A 26,328-nucleotide genomic window follows, 5' to 3' on the forward strand; every position below is an offset into this window, starting at 1 on the left:
ATTTAACAACACAGTTTGTACTTTGTCTATTTCCATCATATTTTTGTTTATAAAGACATTTATGAATATTTTTTAAATGTTATTGATAGTGTTAAATTAGTCAATCTGATTTGAAGTCTTCTTAGGCATATGAATGTGAAGTTATTTATACATAGTTTGGGTTGATTTTCAGAATTTCAAGTCATTTGCTTACATTGTAAATTTGTATTTGTATCTAGAAACTTGCAAATTTTTTTTTTTTTGTTACAAGTTTCTTGTTTAAATGTACATTATAGAATTGTATAATGATAATTAGTGAATATGAAAAAAATATGTTGAAGGTACTGTTTTGATTGTTGAATAATGGAAAATATAGTTATAATGTATAAGTTATAAAATTTATTTCAATTTTGAACTCGTTAACCGATAGAATTTCTAAGATAATATTAAATTAAACCAAAGTTTTTTACAATATTCCAAATATTTAACCAGTAAAAACTATTCATTTTATGCTCTCATTTTTATTAGAACAGTGTAGGTTCTAATCTACCTACAGTGAATTTATTTCAGTGATATCTTCACTTATTATGTGTGTGTGACCCTTTGATATAAACTGTTTTTATTTAATGTAACTTTTTATTTCTATAAAACAGTAGAATTTTAGGTTCCTTCAAATCAGTTTTGATTATGTAATCTAGTGAATCTTCCCATGCCTCAGACTATGAAAATGCATAGAGCATTTTTTAAGCTGAATTGTATGGTGAAAATTATCTTATTGATAGGACCAAATATATAAAATCTTGTAGTATGGTATTAAATAATTATATTTACTGCTATTGAATCTTTACCCAGTAAGAGAAATTTAGTTTATTCCTTATTTATACAAATGCTACATCATGTAAATAATTACTGGAGAAGTATTTCTCTTGCATAATCAGTAATAGAACTCACAATATATGAACACACGTTGTCTTGTAGAATTGACACACCACTGTCAATCTTTTTCTGGATGCAGTTTTTGAACTTCAGTCGCAAAACTTCACAAATGAAGTTTCTATAGTAATTAACAGTCACACTAACACTCTTGCCTGTAGCAATAACACCCTCTTCATTATTAGCGAAAATCAACGTTTGCTGCATATTCGACTGCATGCAATGACATTTCTTTGCTTTGTGACTTCAATTCAGGTTCAAAATCACACATCCATGTTTCATCAATAGAAAATTATTTGATTCAAGAACTGTTCACCTTCCCTTTTATAACATGTAAGCAATTCTAAGTGAAATTGACACATCATTTTTTTGCTGCTTATCCAAGTGGTTTGATACTCATCGCAATGCAGTATTTTTTTTTTTTCAAATGTTCCATTAAAATACAACGTACTGTAGTTTTTGGTATTCTGGTTTCATTTTTGATTTCTGTCACTGTCATGCGACAGTCTTCTTAGATCACTGTGGCAACAATAGCAATGCTTATGTTGTCTGTAGCAGTAGACACTTGCTCAGACTGCTGTACTCTTTGTGCCCTCCCTGAACTTTTTATGCCAATGCTGTACAGTGTTGCGATCTACAGTATGATCACCACGTACTTTCCATAATAATTTGATGAGTTATTGACACAGTATTGGCTCTTAAAGATTTAGTTTTGATGTATGGACATTTGAATTTTGTTACGTGATCTGAGTTCATTTCTGCCTCGTCTTCGGACTATACTGACATCATTGTGCACTTAACAAACCCCGAACAATGTTTGGTCTACTTTGTATTACTTTATTGCACACACACTGCTGGTTTTCACGAGTCATTCCTTATCTTTGTTTTTGCAAAGTTTTTGCATTCTAATTTATTATACTATAGGAACTGGATGTTCTCAATAATGTCTTGAATTTAAATGCACAATTTCTACATAAATAAAAATGAGCTAAACTTAAAAATAAAGTAGTAATAGTAACAATAAAAATATGCTTACTTACGGTAAGCAAGCAAGAAGCTTGCTGGTGTTTCATAATTAAAAATATGCTAGTGTTTAAATGAGTAAAAAATGTTATAAAAAAACAGTATATTTATTTCAGTTCATATTGCCTTGCTTTCTTACAAAATAATTAAAAAAATAAATACAGGAATTACATTTTCATCCATTTATATTTTCTAAATGACAGTAATTTTATTTTTAATCATTACACATTACTTTTTGTATTTAATTTTACATCAAATTGTCTTAAATAATTTATATAAATATATATAATTTTTTCTTTTCTTTTTTTTCTGAAATTGCCTCCCTATCAGACTTGGCATCTTTTCCATACACTGCAATGTATGCTGTCAAATTAGCTGAGATACAAGTTTTACTTCATTGCTAAAACATATAATAATTAACCTTTTTATTGGTAGTTGTTTTTATTGTTTTCATCCTTTTTGACTCATCATGCGTTGTAAAATTGTGAAAAAATTATTACTTATGTCCATGTGATTTTTAAATGTTAGTAGTCTTTCTAAAGAATTATTATTTTCTATATGGCAAAGTTTCAAAATAATATTTTTATGGGATCAAAAAACTAGTTGTTAAAATAAAATCTCATTAAATGATTTAAAATTGATTTTCATTTAATGATTTATTGCATGCTTTCATGCAGTAATTTTTGTATATTTTTTCTAATAATCCTAGTATATTTATTATACTTCTCAATGTGACATTGTATATTGTAGTTTTTTTAAAATATATTTGCTATGTATGAATTAGATTCTAATTTTTTTGAATAATTAATCCAATTCTAATCTCTTAAATGAAGTATTTATTGTTTCTGATTCTTCTGCTTTACTATTTTCCTCCTTCTTTACTTCTTTTTGTTTCTTTACTTTTTTCTCGCGCTTTGATTCATCAGCACAGATCTCTTCATTTTTCATTATTATGTGTCTCATACCTGCCATCTTCTCTCTTTGTCTTCCTGATAACAGATAATTTTTTATTGTTATTTTGTATTATAAATTAATGTGGTTGATATTAATTATATTGTTATCATACATTTCTTAGTGTATATTATAATAACCTTTGTGTGTATGTGTGTGTGTACATTATTTTTTGACTCAGAGATTGGAATAATTTGTTTTTGTAATTCCTGAACCCTTAGAGGAATGAAATTTTGGTAACCTACTGAAAAAAATACTCCAGCCCTATGAAGGGCTAGCTTTTTTTTTTAAATTGCATGCATTAACATGGTTTCGAAGATGACCTACTTGAAAAAATAATTAAAAACTGAGTAAATTTTTCCTTTAATAGTAGCTTTAAACCATCCCATATATCAATGAATTTGTACTCAGGTAAACGGTAAACTCAGGTTTCATCTTTTATTCTATGGGATATAATATATTTATTTTAACTTTTGATTTATAAGGGATTTTAGGCTTACAATTTACTGTGATGAGGAGTATACATGTTTTTATTATTTCTTCAGCACTTAAAATGGCTGATTTAAAACATTTATCATTTAAACCATATTAGATAAATTTAGTGTAAAAGTTATCTTTGCTAAACGGTTTATCTGCTTTAGTTGTAATTCAATATTATGACAAAAAATTTGTATTTGATTTTGTATTTATTAATTGGTTCAATATTCTGCATTCACTTTGTGAACATGCTACACTCTCAGTAAGTGTAGGGTATCCCAAAAGTAGCACAGGATTTAAATTTACAAAATGAACCTTTATTTATGCGTGAATTGGCAAATGAAAGAGTAAACACTACAATTAAATATGGCAAATAATATCCAGCAAATGTCCTCCACGTCTCATATGACACTCGTGCAATCTTTTGACAAAATTTGCAATCACATTTTCACAGACTTGTGGCTCAATTGTGATAACATGTCTGATTTCTTCTTTAAGTTCAGGAATGGTTGGGTACGCGTTTGCTATAATTTTTAGATTTACAAATCCCAAAGATAAAAGTCACACAGTGTAAAAATGCAAGACCTTGGTGACCAATTCTGATCACCGTTGTGTGAAATTTACTGTGATATGATATGATGAAATTTCTGCTGTAACAACTCAACGGTTTCATGTGCCACATGACACATGGCACCATCCTGCTGGAAGAACATCTCATCACCATCAAAGCTAAACTCAATGGCTTCCAACTGAGGCCACAAAAATGCTGTCTCGTGACAACATGTGCCATTCACAGTTCCACAATACTTTCCGTATTGTTATATATTTTCACAATATTTATGCAGCTCCTGCGTCGTGTATTTCTCTATCATGACTAACTCACTATTAACCGGAATGTGATTACTGCAACATGTACTTCTCAGAGCATTGCCAACCCATCAGAGAAAAATTATACCAATTTAAATCATGCATTAATTTTGAGTCACCCTTCAGAGATGAATTGAACCTTTCTTTTTTCACAAAATGTAATGTCATTTCTAGTTTTTTCTATTTAAATTTTTGTATATTAAATTGACTTTTTATTATTTAATATTATTTTCTCATACTGACTCAGACTTTATGGAAAGGCATGCATATCTTGTAGCAACTTCCAAACAAAAATCTGTAAAACTTTTTAAAAATATACATTTTTGAAAATTCTCCTTAACCATTTTTCTTTAATACATTTTTTCTAAAGTAATTGCTCGTTGAGAACCAATTGATGGTTGTTAATTGTATTGTGTGATTTGCATAGTTGAAATTGCATTAGTGATTTACCTCATTCTTTTATAATTAATTATCGTAAGTATTTTGTGGGTTTATGATTATTTATTCAGTGTTAGAAATTTATTATATTAATTAATCAGTATATTTAATTTAAATTAAAAAAAAATTAACACTTCATATCTGAAGTTGTTTTTACATTATTTTTAAAGGATTTATTAAATTTATTTTTACATGTATATATTCCTCATTGTGTTAGATGGTACTTTATTGTTTGTATAAAAGAAATATGTTAACATAAATCTTTTATTCCTTTGTTTTAATTTATACAGACTATATTCAAAAGAATTCAAAAATTATTTTTCTATATTTCAATTTAAGTTGAGAAAGTGCAACTTTTATTGAATTGAATATTGATAGCTCTTTACAATCTAAATAAAAAGTTAGATAGTTTGAATATAATTTTCTTTTAATGTAAATTCTACTTACTTGATAATTCATCGAGTGAAGGTGCTTCACCACCATAGTCAACAGGAACTATTTCTCTTTGTATATTTTTGAAGTAGTCTTGACTGGATGTGTGCACAGAAAGCTATATGAGAACATTTATAAAATAAAATTAGTTATTTTGATATGTTACTGAATATATATTGCTTAAAACTTTGTTCATTAAATTAATAATTATGTATACAATGTTATTCTTTGTGAAATATTTTTGTAAAGGCATTTTGAACAAGATATTATTATATCCATTACTTTATCACTCATAAGTAAGGACATAAGAAAACTTTGAAAAGATGCAGTAGTGTTGAAAAAAAATTCAGATTACTTTTATATACCAAACTAAAGCTTATTTACCAACTATCATGTGTAAAACCCCCCAGCCTGTCAAAAACATTTAAATATTATGATATATTCATACTATCATATATTCATTTGTTGGCCAAATTTAAAGGATTGATTCAGGACATCAAATAAACAAAAAAGTTCATGAGAACATTTTTTGAATCTCGCTTCAGATTCCTTTGTCTGCAATTTTATGTTTTTTCCATAAAAATCTATTTCCTAAGAATGAATTGAGATATTTTAATGAAATTCTTCCTGATAAAAAAATTTAACATGACAAAATCTTCTATAAAATAAATAAGTGTGAAAATTCCAGAATGGCGGCTATTTAAATTTTTTAATCAATAATAGCTCTGTACATATTAATTTTATCAAATTATGTTTTAATAGATTAAAATAAAGTTCTCAAAGCATTGAATTTTTAATTACAAAATTTGCACACATATTTATCAGTTCAATGAAAAGAAAATTCTTGAGCAAAATAATCAGCCTTTGCATAAAAATCTCTGCAATTTATTCTTTTACATATTTGTATACACCTCACTAATACTGTTTTAATATAAATTGTATGCAAAATAATACAAATTAGTGATTAACCAGTAACTGTGATAATTTTCAATAGTAAAAATTATGTATCCATTGTCTAAAAATTTATTTCTTATCAATATTAAATCATTTCCTATTTTTTTAGAATTGATAAGAAATGTTTCATGGAGAATTAGTATTATTATTTTCATACCTTTTTTCTGTACTAAATATTCACACTTGGTAAGTAAAACTTTTTAGTGAAGTTATTACGTACAGGAAATTAATAACTTAGTTTAACAAAGCAGATTGATTATATTTTATATGTCTCACCATTTTCATGACATCTTGATTGAGAAATGGTCGTACTAAATTTATTAGTTGCTTTATTACCATGCTGGAATTTATAAATCTAATCCCTGTTACTCTAATACTGGATGCATTCTGAAAACATTTTTAAGTACATAAGTTAATGATTAAATATAATTATAAAATAAATGAATCATTAAAAAATTAGTTCAATAAGATCATTGAATAAATTATTATCTGTTTTTAGTATTTATTAAGTGACATCTATAGTTTATTGTTTATCCTATGATCTATGGGACTGATTTATTAAACATGACTTCAACAATTTGTATTTTACCTTCATATTTCTATCTAGAATGTTATTCTCAGAGACATTCATTCCATTTGTTGCAGAACTTTTACATAACAAGATTGTAGTTTACCATTAAATTATACAAATTTTATTATTAAATAGCTATTTTTTATTAATTATATTATGTGACAAAAAATATCCATTAGTGATATAAATTAATTTTCATTTATCTTGAGTAATATTATTTTTTGATTATATAAATTACATTATGTTTTAATTTTATATGATTTGGAATACAATGTAATTAATGAAAAATAAGTTTCAAGTTAGTAGTTTTCTATTAAAATATACTCATAGTTTTGTAATCTTTTATGATTATCTCTCATATAATTCATTCAATGAAGGCTGATTTTTATTAACAGAATTAACAATTATTTGTGAGACACTTCAGTTATGCAATATATAATATTAAAGATATTTTTATGCATCATTTTATTTTTAACTTTTCATGGTACATTTATGAAAAATGTCAGTATACTAATATTCAGCATAATAATACACAATATAACAAAATATTTAATGCTTATTATGCTGAATAGTAGTATACTGACATTTTTCATAAATGTACCATGAAAAGTTAAAAATAAAATGATGCATAAAAATATCTTTAATTTTATATATTGCATAATTGAAGCGTCTCACAAATTTTTGTTATATTGTGTATTATTATGAATTATTTCGCCTTTAACTTAGAAATAATTTGAATTCTGAATTTTTTATGAAAATAAAATTTGGAACATTAAAATTTATAAAATTGAAAAGGTTAAGATCATCCTTTCTTTGCTTGGGAATTTTAGTCTCTATAACAGAAAGTATCCTAAACAATAGATGGTAGTATTTGCAGCATTGTTTCTTTATCTGGTTCAATAAGAATAAGAATGCATACTTTTTTATCTTATTCCCCTAACTTCATGCCATTAAAAATAAAAACTAAGAATATTTACCTGTCCAAACAAAATGTAGTTTTTAACTTGGCTTAATGGATTTTTAAAAAGATGAGACACAGTATAACCATCAGCATCATATACGAGTGTATACCCTGGCCTTATTCCATGTTCTATTTGGTTTAGGAATACAGTCATCATTATCCATTTTATACATTCACTAAATATATACTGTGCTGGTAACATATTGTTTAATTTGCATAAAATAATTTGGTTACCATCTTGATCTAGCCCTGGCAATAATACTATGTACCTGAAACATAGTTGTAACGGTAATATAAAATAGGGTATTTTATATGCTTCCACATATTCTGCGACTGTCATTCTGACAAAATGAGAGTCTGGAGAATGACATTCATTCTGTAGAATGAGATAAAGCTAAAAAATTGTTGAGTTGGTTATATGAATCCTGAAGAACATTAAACAAAGTTAGCTAAATTTTTCCTGTGTATTTTCATCATACTAGCAATTAGTTTTGAGAACAAAGAGCTTATTTTTTCCCCAAGTGAAGAGGTGTTTCAATGAGTTACAGTTATACTATTATTGATATGATCGTTAACATTAAATTATTAGTCCTTTTTTTATTAATGGTACTGTTAATTCATTCATTAATTGAAACAAATTTATTTAATGTGCTTCAATTATTTTTTCCTCCATTCTATTTTAGAAGCCTATTTTCCTCGAAAATGGAAAGTTTATATCTGAAATTTTCTTTATGTTGATGTTTTGAATTACTAGTAACATCATTTAAAACTTATTACTATCCTTAATTTGTTATCATAACTGTTACTAAATTAATTGAAGGGGTTGGTTTTTTTTATAAAAAAAGAATCGTTAATTAAACAGAAAGAAAGCAACTTTCAACTTCAACCTTATAAACTGTAAAATGTTTTTCCGTTGATGGTTGTTATTATTAATTAATTAACTACTATTAATAATTAATTTTGTTGCATCAATCCTTGCATTTTATCATATTTTGCTCTAAAATAATTCAAAAATAGATTAGTTTTCCTAAACATCAGTTTCATGTTGATTTGTCATTGTAAATTTTTATTTAAATAAAACAGCCTTGTGAAATTATAGAAATAATGTTGATATACGACTTACAAATTTTCACCGACATCTCTTACTTGCGGTGATGTTATATCCCAATTATGTGAAAATTCTGGCATTGATGATTTATATGTCATAAAAAGTTCTATTGTTTGTTTTACATGTTCTAAATCAAAATAACAAGCATACAAAAATTGTCCAATAGTTTCATCTGTAACCAACAAAAGAAAATAAATTACTTAATTAATTAATTAATTACTTAATTAAATAATAAATTTGTTGCTCGTTTTTACATTTGAAGTACATAATTCTGTTTGTAGGTGTTTGCTTCATCATTACATGACTATAGATCAGTTTATTAATGTTTTATTTACAAGTAAATCAAGCTTTAGTTTTTTAATTCAGAATTTAAATTAAATTGGTCATTATTGTTCAGCTATCAGCTCGTTATTGTTCATATTGTTGTTTCATGTTCATTGTTGTTCAGTTATACTAAGTGTAGTTATTACACTGCATTAATCCTAAGAGGAGTTGTCTTATTTTAAAAAAAACTGTTGGGAATATATATTTTGCTTTGAATGTTATGTGTAGGCTTACCGTACATTTGGGATTAGCCCTGACAGTCTGATTTTTTAGTGCTGTCCAGGGTAATGTCCAAAGTTGCAAAAATGTCTGGGGTTTGAGAATTTTATGACTGGCGAGGATTTTTTTAATTTTAGGCCTATATGTTTGACATCACATTTTTAAATATAATTCAGAACTTTCTCATTGTGAATTTTATGATTTCATGAAAACAAACAATTTCTGAAAAAAGTCGTCTTGTGAAAAATACAACTGAATAAATAAAGTTTAATCTTTCAGTAAACAGTTAAGACTTTTAAGTAATTTCAAAAATATGTCCTGGGTTGGAACCATAGAAATATGGTAAGCCTAGTTATGTGTTGTTATCCCATAACAGTGTGAAATAAACAAAAGAATGTTTTAAAACATATTATGTTAATTGTATGTTTTTACAGCAAGTTGCTAACTTCTGTAAGTTAAAACATTTTCTATAGATTCAGTCTTCTTCCTCAATCACATCAAGAATTTTTTTCTGCAAGCAAATGTGATAGGTAGCTCTTATGCTGAATGTAATATATTATTTTCAGTCTTCACTGAAATAATAACAATAATCACCTTTGGTAACTCGCTAATAGAGTAGCCGAAATTTATTGATTTTGTTAGTCAACATTACCAATTTAAACCCAGATAACATAATTAATTAATCTCCAGATCAGTGGAGGGTGGTTGAATAAAAATTAACCCAAAAAATAAGTGTTGGTTTTAATATATACCTTTAAGGTTTATTGTTATTAGTATCTATTTCATTTAATTCATTAAATTTATAATTTGTGACATTTTCCTGTTTTGTGAAACTTAATTACCATAGAGAATTAACTTAATAAAATGCAGTAATTTATTAGTTTTATGTAAAAATATTTGTTTGTCTAAAATGGCATTGAATATTTAAAATAAAATATGAATAATAATTTATTATTATTACTATCATTACATTTTTTAACTTGTTTATATGCATAACATTTCTATAGAGAGTTAGAGTGGTATTTTTATAAACAGGAGTTAATAATTATCATTGTCAGTGATTGTACTATACTAATTTAAAGTAGTCAGTTTACAAGGAAAAACTAAAATAAAATAATAAAACCTTCAACAATATTAATAATATTTGCAAAAGCGTTGTGTGCAAAACATATGGAACATGTTGTTAAAATTAGGAGTTCAGTTTTAAAGTTTTTGATTTTTTTCAATAATACAAAAAAATTAGTCGATAGAAGAATACATTAAAAGCTAATAAAACCAGTTTATATATATTATTACAAAAATTAATGAGTGGGTCAATTTTTATGATGTAACTTCCTTTTTATTTTACTTATTTTTTTTTTTAGTGTTCAGTTATGTCTAGCAATGTTTTTTCTAAATTGGTTCTGCACTTCTATATTATCATGTCAGACTGGAGAACACATCCTGCAATATACATTTTTTTGATTTCACAACCTTAACCAGTTTTACTTTTGCATCATAATGTTTTTATAGTGTTTTATTGGCAAAGATGAAGTAACATTAATTATTTTGTTAATAGTAATATAACATTTTAAATTTAAATTTATGATAATAAATGAACCTTAATTTTTTTTTCTGCTTGCATAGTAATGCAATAAAAATAGATCTTTAAGTAACAGTTGAAAAATAATGTACATATTTTTTTAATTTAAATTATTTCATGTTTATTGACCATAAGAACATCGAATCTTCAATGTGTTAATGTAAGATAATGAAAAACATAAAAATGTTAGAAATTGATTGAACTAAGGTTCATAACTTGAAAAAAATGTGCATATATATATACATTATATATGCATCACCCTATGTTAATTTTATAGCTTGGATAAAGGTATTTCCTGCAATAGGGAACCTGTACCTCTTATTCTGTTAACACTTTGTTTATACGAAGCTGTAATTATCCATTTGTAAATATTCATGAATATTACCTAACTTTAACTACACAATAATCAAATGATTACAGATAAACAAAATTTGATTTATGGTGATAATTTTTTTTCTTTCTAAAAATGTATTATTAGAGAAGACTAAGGATGAAAATGTTGTAGATTATTTTTGAGTGTGTCCTTTTTATAATAGTAAATATATTGAATCAATGTGAAAATTTTTGGTTAGTAATCTTTTTCTTTTCATCAAACATAAATTATGTAAATATTTAACTTGGAGCCATTAGCAGCCTTATCAACAGGTGTTGATTTTTTTTTTTTTTTGTAACTAGCATCTTCATGTAGGGCCTCAGAAAAGGGATTTTGTACATATTCCTAGGTCCCCAGAAAATTGTTATATAACTTTATAACAAACTACTTTCATAAAGTAGTGCAATATTCTGTCTCTGAAGTGTATAGTTATTATTAATTAAATAAATGTGGATTAATATGGATACCAGAGGTTTAAAATATATATTTATATATGGATGAAATTGTGTATTGTTTTCAGAAACATTTATATTTATCAGTATTCTATTTAAAAACAAAAGCTGCTGTATTTTATTTGTTGCAAGACCACTGTAATGCAATATGGATAACAGGTTTTTTTACATCCAAGGAATTCAACTTTTAGTTCCTAAAACAAGTTTTTATTTTCAGAAATATAAAAAAAAGTTTATCCGTACAAAACATTTTTATCAACCGGTCTCCATTATTTTTTACAACTTTTAAAAACGTTTTTTAGTCGTACACTCAATAATTGAAACCTTAAGTATAAGATTAATAAAACTTTTGTTAATGTGACCCATTAGTTTGGTATCACTGATATTCAATACATAGTTTTATTTGTTTAATTATTTTAAAATATTTGTTTTAAGATTTACCATCAACTTTAGGAAAATGAGGTTGTGTTGCCATCCATTCTCTTATTGTAATAACATCTTCCATTTTCAGTTGCGGGTATCTTGCTATTTCCTCCTCTATTGTTACATTCCATTGAAACCTTTTGTTACTCATGTTTAATTTTTTCACTGTGTTTTTTGAGGAGTTATATTTCTGTTGCAGATTTAAATCTGAAAGATAGATTTACAAAATCACCATAAAAATATTACAGAATTTTATTACTAAAACATATGTTATCATCCATCATCCAATACCCACCGATCATCGATCATTATCATTATTCAAAACCAGCCTTATTATGAAAGAAAAATATATTTTTTTAAAGTACTTTACATGCAGTACTTTTAAATACTGTACTCATTATATATATATATAAATTGATATATTTCTTTATGTAATCGCTATTTAAAATTGTAATTGCTAATGATTATTTAAAATTTAGTAATTTTTTGTTATTGTCCATTATGGCTATATTAATTTTTATAAAATTATTAATATAATGAGCAAATTTTTTATTTTATTTCCTGTACAGGTTTTGCATTCACACGATAAGGATTGTTTTATCTTTAAAACAGTGCAGTTATTGATAAACCTTCATTTTTCACTCTCATATTTCTTGTAAAATCTACTTGAAAGTGATCATTGTGCTACTCAGAGGTTCTAATTTAAAATTCTGATCATATAGTTTTTCTTAGTATGCTTTGAGGAACAACTGTGTTGGATTTTAATTTTCAACCATTGCCAATGAAATAGCTGTCAAGATTATATTTTAAGCAATTGAAACACTTTTTTTCACTTCAGGATTAAATCTTTTAATAATATTTATTAACAGTTCACAAATCAATCCAAACATAGATGTAATTTTATCAAAAATAACTTTATACAAAAAAATGCCTGTAATTGTGATTATCCAGTAATTAATATCTTCTCCTTTTTAATTACTTCATGTACATGATTTGGCATCAGTTCAAGTGTGCTACACATTTTTTTTTTATTCCTTCATTATGAAACCATACAGATATTATTGGTCTAATGAAGTCAATTTTTGTGGTACCGTTCATTTTTGAGAGTCGTTTTTGGACTATTTCCCAAAGATTTTCATTTGGATTTAATCTGGGGAGTTGCCTGGCCATGGGAGCACTTTAATGTTTCATTCTTTGACATATTTTCAACTTTTATGGCAGTTGGTATAGCGCCAAATCTTGTTGGAACATTCCAATGCCTTATAGGAATTCATTTTGAAGTTGTATCACAAACCTTTCCCTTTCTTATTATGTGTTCAAGACACACAGAACAAAAATATGATTTTGGTGATCAAAAATGAAATAATTTTTTGCAAAACACTACTTATATATATATATATATATATTGTTAAATAACCAAAGAACAATTACCTTACTTTACACAGATAACTTAAAGAATGGGTGCAGTCAAGCAATGTAACCACAACATAGAAATAAACAAAATATTCCCTGTATTAACATTAATTTGCACGATACTGTAAGTTGTAAAATTCCTGCAAGATTTCAAATTCCTGAGAATTTGAGTTTGAAAGAAACTCTGTCAAATGATCGGTGATGATGTTTACTGCCTATTTATCTTATATAATTTAGTATTATATGGTTGTAGTAGACACTTGAGCATATTGTGTAGACGATATTAATGAAGTTAGTTCACTTGATAATATATCCCATTTTCTTTTTTTTAATGAATTTTTTTATTACAGAACTTAAGTGTAATATTAGGGATAATTTTCAATCGCATGATAAAAGTCCATAAAGTTTTTAAAATTTCTGATAAAAAAATTTTGATTGTTGACATCAACACTATATCTGTTTTATTCTATTAACAAATGATCTTTAATAAATCTTTATATTCTATAAAACCAATAAAGTTATTTTTTATCAATTTGTACTTATCTACATTACTGTCATCGTCAAGTAAGGATAGACTATGAAGTTGAGACATTTTAAATTAAAAATTGAAGATCCAAGAGAGAAATTTAACTTTATATGATGGTTTTGCGATCGTATTAATAAAAAAAAAACAGTCAGTGTTGTTTCGATGTAAATATAATTTATACTAGCATACACCCTTTAAAAAATCAAATCCATTTGAAGAAACTTTTTTTTTTATTGATATCTGAAAGGAATTTTAGGTATTTAATTTCCAATAACCTTTTACAGGTGGAATATCTCATATTATTGAGAGAAACACTGAAAAAGAAATGAGAATGAAAAATGAAATAGAAGTGAGAAAGAGAAATACCATATCATTCTGAAATAAACCATTTAAAATAAGAAAATACCTAAGTTTTTTGCAGCAGAGTGGTTTGTTTGTTCAACAGAGTCCTTGTTGAATAAACAGTAATAATTAGAATTGTAAAGACACAGCAATCAGGTCTGCTAGATAGAAGTATTTAGAATCAAATTTTATGTTACTGATCTATAACCACTTTATTTTTTAAAAATTAAGATTAACAATATTTTTACTTTTTCGGTAGTACAGAAGTGTAAATTTTTCTGTTAAGAATCTGTAAAATCGATCCAATAGAACACTAAAAATAAGATCCTGAAAAGGGCGTAACGTTTTTAAACCCCAAATTTATTGTTTAATTAAAATTTTACTAATTGTACTTATTCTTACAGTGATAATTATAAATTCATATTTACATTATGTTAACTAAGGTTTACATCATTTTATAATTTTGACAATATATATAATATTCAGTTTTTAATTATCTGATCTTTGACTTTCATTAAATGATTACAATTAATTATTATACGAGTTATTTATTGTGTATATATATTTATACATACTTAATATTTAAAAATAATTTAGCTTCTAATTCATTATCTAAAAGTTAATTTTGTTGATATTCTTTATAAAATGTAAATTTAAACTACCTTGTACTCACCTGAATATAAGTAACTGTCGTTGCACGTTAGCTACAGGATTTTTTAACGCTTAAATCGGGTAGCCTGATGTACATCGGTCGATGTAAAGAACTTGAATAATAATTTTAATGTGAGAACTAATTATTGTTTACCTTCAGTTATTTTTTCTGTTACAACAGGAGAAACGCGACTGGCCTCGTACTTAGCACAAATAATGATAGTGATGCCTTTAGACAGATGTACAGGGCCTACGTAGTGTTGAGTTATTGTGTTGAGTTATTTCTAACCGAAATAAATCTCAAATGATTTTTCTCCCTACCCCGTCAGGAAATAAAAAAAATATCATTTACCTCGAACAGAAAAACCTCAAAAATTGCGAATGTTCACCCCGTTTTTGTGTTTGAAGAAAAGTTATTAATTAAGTTTTAATTCAGCGCACACATAAGTTTTTTTTCAGAGTGAAACAGAAAACGGGTGAGTGGTATTACCTGTTTTTTTATAATAAACAATATGTTACGCCCAAACCAGTAATAAGTTATTGTTAATCTTAAAATTTACTTATTTGCGTAAAAAAGTACGGTGCAACTGCCTGAAGAACGTAGGCCTTAATATCATCCCGTATCATACGTAATGAAACTTGTATTAGGCTGTAGCTTTAAAAACTAAATAAATATATTTAAAAAAAAAACCTTAATATGCATTATCGACAGTAAATTTATTTATATAAACACTTTAATCTCCCGTTCACGTTTATTTGAAAGTAATTAACCTGTAGTTAAGTTATGCTTTTTTCGTACTTCCGAACGTTCTTTACGATTTTATGAAATTTTGCCGTAACGTATTTGCTTTTAGACGAACGTTTGTCATTAATTTCATTTTCTTTCACCGGACTGAAATAAAATCGCATTTTAAAATGATTCGTATCGTTCTTCAGATCCTGTTTTATTGCTTTTACAGGTACGTAACAAAAATATTTTCTCATAGGAATAATATTTGTATTAAGTACCATTTTATATATATAACAAGACTACGCTACAAAGTCGAACGGCCTTTATACGTATACCCGGTTTCTATTCGGACACCGATTGAGATAATAAGATATCACACAATCGGGTGTGTTAAGAAAATGGAAATGATCTTCATGGTTTTGTCGGCATTTTCAAGAAAGTCGAACGTCAGGAAGGGAAAGATCCTGCCAAATTCCTCTCGCCTAAATCCAGTGATACGGGTGAAAAATCAAAAACATCTTAATTTATACAAATTCGTCAATAAATATTTTAGTAATAAAACTAACGTGAAGTTTAGTTCAGTGTTTTGTTTGTAAGGTCTCACAACCTTAATTAACGGTCGTAAGCGAACTGAGGTGTGTCTCATTTTTGCAAGTATCTTGCAGAAATAGCACGACTATTCTAAAGAATAACCAGCCCGCTGTCACACTTATTCGGGAACATGAAACCGTTTTATCTTCCTTAACACTTATTAAGTGAAGTTGTTTTTTGTTGCCTTTTTCACGATCGCATATATTCGTATTGTTGCCCACCAAAATTTAGATTATTTTCTATCTTATCGGGACAGTCTTATCCTACAATAATCACCACCTGAAGCTGTGTAACGAATATCAGTACTCACAAGCAAGCCGTAACTAAGGTTTGGAAGGTTAGTGTAAAACAGCCCATTTAATGTTCTCAATTCTGTTGTAAAATATGTCTTAATACTATGACGTTTTTGCTAGCTTAGACTGGTTTTTTTTCAACAACGGGCTTTTTATACGCTGTTAATAAATATATAAATTAACTATTATTAACCCTTACGTTCAACATCGAATTGTGTGATTTATGTTTAATTATACAATTGTATTTTACGTCAATGTGTGATTTACAACATATTTCTTCTCTTTTTAATGTTGGATATTACATTTTTGTTTACAATTTAATTAACATCTTGGGATTATTAATAATCGACATACGAATATTATATTTATAGTGCAATCTGATATATATAAAGTGAAAGCTATATATATATATATATATATATATGTGTGTGTGTGTGTGTGTGTGTGTGTGTGTGTATTTATGAACTGCAAACTGATTGTATTCCCAGCTTTGGTTTTAAATATATTTTGTGGAGCTCAAACATGACTTCTTTCCGATTTACTCTCGTGTGTTGTTTAAATTAAAATTTTGTTTTGTGTGAGTGTGTGATTTTCCCCGAGTGGATACAGTTTTCACGCGGCCGGTGGGGTTATTTTTTTCACTACAGATAAGCCAATCGTCTTAGGATTTTTTTTTGTTTTGGAAGAGTATGGTACACTAGCGCTGCCATATGTATATTGTTGTGTTAATGATCAATTCACATTATGTTTCACGGCAAAAGTCAGATTCTTCTAATCTAGGTGACAGCGATGTACTTTATTTTGTTTGTCATGATAGTTTTCAGATATCCTGCGATTAAAAAACCATCTAATATGGCGTATCTGTTGTGGACGCTCGGCCTCTGCCCTATTACCTAAATGCAAAACGTCGTCCGCCCACCCTCCCATCGGTCACCTGATTCGCTTTGTCGGCAACTAGTTTTTAGGTAATCATTTCTCGAGTTTTCGTTTTAATATTTTTGATCTCTAGTTGTGTAGAGTTGTTTTATTAAAAAATAAGTAATAAATGCAGTTATAATAAAAATCATAGTTTAAAACGTTATTCCTCCATTTATAAAACAAAATGATATCACCGACACAAAATTTATACTAGTAGAGAATCGGTTAATAATTTATATCTGTTATACAAATACGTAACAAATAATCGTAGTAAAATGTAGATAATAATCGATAAAAAACATATCTTCAAAAACATTTGTTGTAAATATTATTTTAATCTAAGTGCGCGCGCGTATTGTACATAATTTATTTACTGAAGCGTTAGAGAAGGTTTTTCTGTAAGCGTTTACGTGACCTACGGGTGGTTTTCTTAGTAATAACAATTGAAATTCTCGTTCAAATTGTAGCACCTTAATAATTATATTAATATAATTTTATATTACTTTTTTTTCTTATATTATATTAATGTAAGCATAAATTAACTATAAATCTCACGCGTTTGTTTAGCGTTAGATTCCGCTATGTATATTTTAATTTTACTATTATATTTTCAGCTTTTAATTACCAGCAGATCTCGTAACAATCGATTACAATGCTCGTAAAATTACACTATCAGTAATTTATATGTCTGCTATTAATTCTCCTTTTCTCATTAAAATGTTATCGCATTTGAAATTTATTTATTTGTGCCAAGATAACAAAATGACTCTATCAGGAAATAAGTTAAACTTCTTAAAAAACTGACCGCTTGTTTCCTTTATATATATATATTATTTTCATATATAAGAGTTGTAGTGAAATAATTTTTCAGATTGTTGATGTAATGACTTAATCAGATTTAAATTTTAATAAGTGCTCACCGGTAGTTTATTCCTGCATTCAGCAGCCCTTTCTAGCGACTTCTCGACCGAAAAAAATCAAGGCGGGGTTTCTACCGTACCCTTCACCCTCTTCAAATCTATTATTATCTTGTACAGTTGTACAGTCAGTCTTGGAAGAATAACCTCTATTTTAGAACCATACCCATCAAAATTTGACGAAAAGTAAAGTTTTACTTTAAGGTTAGGCCTCCGCAATTTATTTTGGTTAGATTTTTTATTTTTGTGAAAATAATTCCCAATTGTTACCGACGTTATGAATTTTACTGGAGATTCTCCGCAAGAAATATCAAAATGTTTTTAATACTGCAGAGTACGGTGACTACACACTCCTATTTGGATTTGCAGTGCAAGTCGATTTTCACGATTACTAAAGGCGATTGTTTCCAATCGCCCTGGTTTTCTTCGTCTTGTATCTTTCCACGATGCTCTTTGTTTCAGCGAAGCTTGTTTTGTTTTTAACGAAAAGACTTTATAGTTTCCACTATGTATTTTGTACCGCTAGTTTATAACTTTCAAAATGAATATTACGATAACTCGCTTCATTGTTAAATAATAAGTAAAATTAATCTGTTTGCCTAAGCCTGTATACTTATAAACGGGTTCACGTCTCTCTGACTCCGAAAAAATATCAAATCCGTACGACTTAATTTTTATTTCACATATACCTTTATATTAGTTATACCGATTAAATTTTGTATTTTTGTTAACTCTACGGGGTAGGATTTCAAATATCTAAAATAAGTATAACCGCTAAGATCTTCGGATATTAGCATGCCAATGACAGTACCGGCTCGTAGAATTGTTTAGGAAATAGTCGTGGCAAACGTCTGTTACTGAAACTTAAAATTTGACCCTACGTGTATCGTCTGATTTTTATGAAACAACACTTCGGATCTAAACTGTGTTGCCGAAAATGTAGCTTTTAGGTAATACATTATAGAGTTAGAAGTATAGGTGTTCTGGTTCTTTTATTTTAATTTTTATTTCAGTACACTAAATTTTATGATGTGAGGATATAATTCCCAGTCCGACTGAACGTTAATGTGCCATTACATGGGCGATTCAGGCTGGCATTCATTATTTTGACTGACGATGCGGCCGAAATCTATTAACTATTTAACTAGTTTTTTCTTGAGTTTTAGTTTTTATTTTTTGCCTTGAAATTATACGTATTTAGATTCGCCTCTATTTCTGTAAATTAACAGCTCTCTCGGATGACTTAAAACCCCCTTTTTCTTTTACAGATGAAATCCATTTCTTTTATGTATTTCCAGCTCTGATGATATTTAATTAAAATATCATTGTACAAATTAAGGAATAGATACTTTACAAATTTTATCGTTGTATATTAAGTTGTGTTTTCCGTCGGTTTTATAGTATTTATTTGTACAAATATCGGGCATTATCGGTTAGTGGTCCTCGTAAAATATGAACGAGATCAAACAATTATCTCCACGATTTCAACGTTAATTTGAGATTCGCTTTAATGTATTGAGAAGATGCGAGAATAGACCCCTCTAGTTGGACGGGAACTAGTGTATCGAGGCCTTACCGATTGTAAATGAAAATAGGAGTAAAAGAAATAAATTTATAATAGTCGTTGTTACTTTAATAAGAAGTGTGAATGTGTATTTTGTTCGCGTACAAAAGGTAGCCTGTTTATAACTTGATATCCTGATATATATGTAGTAACGTATGTGAAATATACATGTAGTAACGTTACTGCATGTATACGTAAAGGGTTATTTCAAACTTGACTTAACTGCTTCGATAGCGAACACTTAATAGATTTAGAAATCACTTATAGCAAAACAAATCAATTTTTCTTTAGAAGTGGTTTTTATTTGTTGTGAGCACAACAAATAAATTCCCATTCTAAATTGATTTTTTGCCGTACTCGGTTCAGCAAATACGACTTACCTTCTGAAGCTGCAGTTAAGGTTCATTTTTTGAGCACGACTTTTTTTTATAAAAGAAAAATCTAGGAGCGTTAGAACTGGAGAACGAGGTGGCTTTGAAGTTCCCCTTTGACGACCCTCCACCGACCTGAAAAACGGTTATCGAGGAAATTTCAAAGTTCAGTGCGGTGGTGCACCGTCTTGCTGAACACCAAAACGCCCTTCTCGAACGTTAGCGTATAACTTTCAGAAAAGAAAATTACAAGCGCATCCGATATACTTTATTACTGATTATCATTTGAAAAGAAAAAAATAATAACGGACAGAACTGTTTGACCGATACTGTAAAAAAACATGATTATATTCTGATTTTTGCCGTCTCCAATCCTGCAGTCGTCGTTGTTCAACTTACCGCCTACATGAATTATTAACTCATCACCGATAAAGTTTTCCGGAAAAGATTTTTCATTTCCCCCTATTCGATTAAAAATTTCGATACAAAATTCACAACGGCCGCATTTCCGTCATTGGTTTTTTACAAGAAGTCACCTCAATAAAAAAATTTCTAAGTCGTCTTTACAAATATCTGCCTTCAAAGTAGCCGATTCACTCTCGTACTTAAAATCTCTAAACTATAGTGTTACACGAGCAAATTAAATCTAGTTTTATATGAATACCTAAAGCATCAACCGGTTTTAACTGGAACATTATCGCTTTTGTTTCAGAAAACTTATCAATGTAGTCGAATACATAAACCGGTGTAAGAACTTTGCTTAAATCTTTATTTGTAGTTATTTTTATTAAATTATCTCAGATATTTAAAAGTATTCGCCAATTGACCCTGCACAACTTAGCTTTAACGTTAATTCTCTTGAATAAATATGTGAATCCGTTATTCCTAACTGCCCTAATCAGTTTTTCTTTATTAAATGTACTTTTTGTATTTATTGCAAGCTTACCTGCAGAAGTGTACGTAGATGACCTTAAAAATGGATTATGTACATTTATTGCTGGCTAACTTTATTCTACGTGTACTACGTACTGTATCGCTTAACATATACTGCATAATAGTGCAGGAGAAACCGGATTTATTATTTAAGGTCAATCCATTAACAAAGAAACCCGTTTCAAACGTGTTTACAGTAAGTATGAAGTTTAGATACTTACACTGAAAATTCGTCATTCCTACATAACATTTATTTTGTTACGAAGCTGTACAATAAGTAGTTTTCGTTTTTCACCGCAATGTGCGCGCGCACGTGTGTGAGTTCACGGTAGTTTTAGGCAACTTCGGCCATTCATTTTTAATGAAAATATGATTTATTAATACGTCTTCGTTATTTAAGTTTCATTTGTCTGGCTTATAATTGAAATGCGACCGAAAATGTACCTGTTTAAAAAAGTAAGGAGAACTTTCATTCGTAAAATAAAGCAAAAGAACCCTTGAGTTAGGAAATTGATTTTAAAATCATTAACATTCATCCATTTATCCGCTATTTAAAACCGCTCTACAAATAATGTATTTTTGCTAGTCTCTATTTATTTATAAGAACTGTATAACCAAATGTTAAAATGATCGTACGACTGATGTAGTTAAAATGGCCAATGCATTTCATATTATTCAATCGACATTAAACTGTAAGTAATTGTCATTACTCATTAACCTCAACAAAAAAGGTGACTATCCGATTAAAATGAAAATATGTTCTAAGGATGTTTTTTAATAGTAAAAGATTTATTTATTAAAACGGATCGAGAATTGTGCGCTTGTAAATGTCCATATTTGAGCTAATGTGTTTAATAAGTAAGTATGTAATGCTGACAACTACGTACATTGATAAAAATAAAATATTACCTCGGGGCTCCTTCGCATGATTTTGATCATATGATTACGCGGATGAGCGACTTGTTAAGAAGCGATATAGGAAAAGATATTTGTTCGGTTAACGAAAAGGTCAATGTCGGTGTTAAGAAACCGTGACCTCGGATTTCAGAGGCAGGGTTCTTCTATGCAGGATTTTTGTTGTTTATTTTATGTATTCTGTTCTTCCGTTGTATCACTGTATTTATTATTTCTCGCGAACACCACTATCGGATTAAAATTGCGTTTAGTTGTTTTAATTAGAAGTAATTGAGTAATTTAATTTTAATAGCCAATAAAGAGGGAGTAAAACGGATTACCCCGTTAGAGAGATTAATCGATTGAGTTTTCATTAATAAATGATGATTTTCTGGAGAAAAATAAAATAGGATTTTATGATACCGAAGAAGAAGTTGAACGTTGCATATGCGTTAAAATATTTTCAGCATGAAATTTTTTCTTGTTTTTTAAAAAAAAAAAAAAAAAACAGGTGTGTCATCCTTCAGTGAAGTTATACATTCCGATCATATCTATAACACGGTTCAGTAATACGCGTTACGTGAATTACCGTATTTTACTTCTATGTTCTACGTTATTATTATATCATATTTATGACAAATGAAATACAGCTACTCGATTCACTCAACTTGAATTGTTTTGAAACATTATTTAAGTTTAAAATAATCTAAAAAAAAAGGAGTAATTAGTGTAAACGTAATAATATTTTCGCAGATAGTATAAGAAATATTTTTGATGTTTCGTAATAAATGATCAGAAGTTAAAAATACCACGTCGAACCTTCTGCCTCAATTAAAAATTAATATTTCCGAAGTATAATATATTTCACATGGTTCTCTTTTCATGAGGATTTTCACAAAGCGACACGTGTTTACAAATACATAAAAACTATACTTGTTACCTATGCTGTAGAAGTACGTATACAGTAGTTATTACTGTCACCCTTATTTCAAACAAATTTATCGATTTGTTATTTTTATTTTATTTATATAATTAGAACCGGATCACTATAGATATATGTTTAGCTCGTCGTGTGCACGGGCCAAATTAAATTTTCCTTCTGAATGTTTATTTTAATTCTACATCACTGTTTTTATCAATGTGATAAAATTTTATTCAAGGTGAAGATGTGCTTTTATGAATCGATAACAATTTACTATTGTTAGATAATAATTTACGTTACTTTGATTATTTTTATTTATTATTAAATAAAAGGTTTTGCAAATTAATACATTAATGGTATCTGACTATGTATTTTTAATGCCTTACACTTACTTTCCCGTTTCATAAGAATACATAATGACTAAAAGTAGTGGTGTTACGGTTAAAATGCCATTTTTAACTTTGTCGATCAGAAAAGGAAATCCGGTGAAAAATGTCTTTTCGATCGCAAATGTAGCGTACTTGGAAATGTAAGGTAATAATTTTTTGTCTTCTGTTACTCCGTATTAATTTTTCCTGTGAAAAATTACATCTATTGATTGTATGACTATTATTTATTAGTGAAGTTATATGTCATATCGATCAGTAAAGTTATGTATGCCGATCATATCTATAACACGGTTCGATAATACGTGTTACGTGAAGTTACCTTATTTTATATTCTGTCATTATTTTATCATATCTACAACATGTGATATACAATCACCCGATTCACTCGACTCCATTTGTTTTAGCTTCCCGATTACAAGTTACGATTTTATTATAATATATATTATTAAAAAAATATTAATTTCACGATTTCTTGAGTAACAAGCCTTTTGTTTTATATCAAAAATATTTGACCTTTAGATTCTCGTTTTAAGCGCCTATTGTCGGTGATATGGTCTCTGATAAGATACAGATCCTACGTTAGTGATTTTTTTTTTTTTTCCTCTTCAAGATTACGTATTTTTATGTTATTTTGGTTTTACTGTAAATATATATTCTCAAATATTTCTTCCAAGTAACTTCATTTTATAAATATCATTATGTGATTTTTTCCCCTTTAAATTTTTATCACCGGATAAAGAAGTTAAACGATAATGGTTAAATTAATAAGTTATTTTATATTAAAAAGTTTTCGTATACTTAGAACTTTTAATATTTACGGATATTTATTAAATAAATGCTTTGTTAGACTCGTTAATTTTGCTGCGTTAGTTGTAAAATACTGATGTGATTGTGGAAACTGATTTTTCATTCGGTCGGAGATTAATTTTTTTTAAATTTAAGAGATTCTTCAGCCAGTTTAATTTCCAGATTAGATTTTTTGGTCTAATACTTTATATTATTATGTTGGAGATAAAATTTAAGTTTAAAAAATTTTGAGTGGAATTAATTTGTATTATTTTATATCAAGCCTTCTCTTTATTTAGTAGGTGCGAGTGTGCACCTTCTTGTAAAAGAAATTTACTGCATATGGTCGGTTGATTTGTTTTGATTACATAGAAACGTGTATTTTTGTTCTATGTGCGATTAGCCTTATATTATATCAATATTATTTATTGTAATGTTAGTATTTTTTACAGTTACTACGTATTATTATTACGGTTATTTTTTTAGGTTAAACAAAATCGTCATAAAATTATTTAAAAAACATTGTTACCAACCTGTCCGGTATCACACTATTGGATTCGAGATCATCAGCCTCGTGACTGAAACTAACAGACAGTGTGTCTGTCCTTCATCTGAACAAATTAATTTCCCTGTTCTCTGTAAAATTCCCTTTTTTCTTCTATCCTTCCCGGTTTCTAGTTTTGAGATTTTAACTTAGCACCTTAAATCTGTTATAAAATTATTTATTTATTTATTTAATTTCTATTTACGTTTTATTCATTTAATCGCGCTAATTTTAAATATGAATAAATTAACAGTTTTCGTCGTTATTTGTTTGAAATATTCACTCCCGCTTGCATTTTCCCGCCAAGCCTTAAGCCTCTCCATTTATACATTTAATCAAATGCCCTACAATATAGCAAATTAACACCGTTGGCAATATTAATTAATACACGTTTTTACTGAGAACCGGTTCTCGAAATTTCAAGTCGTGAAATAAATTAACGTGCTTAGTGGCAGTTTCTCCAAAAAATTAAAACTGTTCGATCGCTGCTGATTGAGGAATCTTTTCTTTTTTTATGATTATTTGAAATTTTCATATTTTTCCGCGTGTAATTTAACACTGCACCGAGTACATTGTTCTATTATTTTATCATCTATTATCAGTCAGGTAGATTGATAGTACATTTATTCTAATTTAAGAACATGTATTGCGATTATAATTTTCTTAATTTATTTTTTTTACTCGTGAATTCATTTTAACAACTTTATTGCATATTCTTTTCTTATAACGTTTGTCTCACTAGGTGGTTTTATTATTTAACAGTTGCATAACAGTCTAACAATTTTTTTTAATCTGTATTCGTACAGTTTTATTCTATTTTTTATGTCGTTTTGTGTTTTTAATTATATGTAACTAAAATCTACATTTTTTATTATATCATTGTTTTTTTATGAATATTTATTTCTCGTTTCCTTGATTACACTGTTACTTTTCCTTCAAGTATGCTATGATTGTATAATTTTTTTTTTTTTTTAAGATATCTTTATTGGTTTACCAAGGATAATTTTCCTTACATTGGAGTTTTTATCTTGCAACAAGTTTGTTATTATTAGTGTACTGTATCTTTATTATAACTTTGTTAACTGAAAAAAATAATCTAGAGTTAAGTTCAGATTTTCTGTTGAGCCACTATCTCGCTATAGAACTTTTTCGAATGAAAATTTCAGTTCTGAGATAATTAGAATCGGTGATCTTATTCGCCTGTTGAAGCTCTTGCCATGTAGATGTAGCTTTATCTTTCTTTTTATGTGTTAGGTAATGTAAATCCAAGATCGGAAAATAATTTTTCTTAAAAATAGACTACTGTTTTCTGGAAAATGTAACATTGTGATCAGTACAGATTAGAAAATAACTAAATATCATTTGACCTTTTAGTTTTACAAATCGTAAGCGAATTTTATTATTGTATGAATATCGTTGAAGACACACGAAAACATTAATAAGATGTTAACTTATAATAACTTCTCAAAACATGTGC

The 26,328-nt window shown here is 27.9% G+C and overlaps 2 protein-coding genes across 9 annotated transcripts in view; one reads left to right on the forward strand and one right to left on the reverse strand.

The window, feature by feature from the left end:
* Rbcn-3A (rabconnectin-3 alpha) overlaps positions 1-26,328 on the forward strand; it is a 518,724-nt gene that overhangs the window by 266,477 nt on the left and 225,919 nt on the right. The gene's annotated exons all lie outside the window — the stretch shown is intronic.
* On the reverse strand, positions 2,030-24,890 carry LOC142327773 (alpha-tocopherol transfer protein-like). 4 transcript variants are annotated; one of them, XM_075371099.1, is made up of 7 exons: positions 24,841-24,890; positions 12,086-12,274; positions 8,710-8,866; positions 7,603-7,855; positions 6,331-6,441; positions 5,116-5,218; positions 2,031-2,924 (listed from the first exon to the last, which is right to left on the reverse strand). In XM_075371099.1, the coding sequence occupies exons 2-7, from the start codon at positions 12,216-12,218 to the stop codon at positions 2,740-2,742; spliced, it is 942 nt and encodes a 313-aa protein (XP_075227214.1). In that variant the 5' UTR covers positions 12,219-12,274; positions 24,841-24,890; the 3' UTR covers positions 2,031-2,739. The 4 variants fall into 4 exon arrangements, with proteins under 4 accessions (XP_075227235.1, XP_075227214.1, XP_075227221.1 ...); XM_075371106.1 differs by lacking the exon at positions 24,841-24,890 and adding an exon at positions 21,330-21,424; XM_075371113.1 differs by lacking the exon at positions 24,841-24,890 and adding an exon at positions 15,022-15,099.

This window comes from Lycorma delicatula, chromosome 1 (genome assembly GCF_047948215.1).
Source record: "Lycorma delicatula isolate Av1 chromosome 1, ASM4794821v1, whole genome shotgun sequence".
In the NCBI taxonomy this organism is placed as follows: Eukaryota; Metazoa; Arthropoda; class Insecta; order Hemiptera; family Fulgoridae; genus Lycorma; species Lycorma delicatula.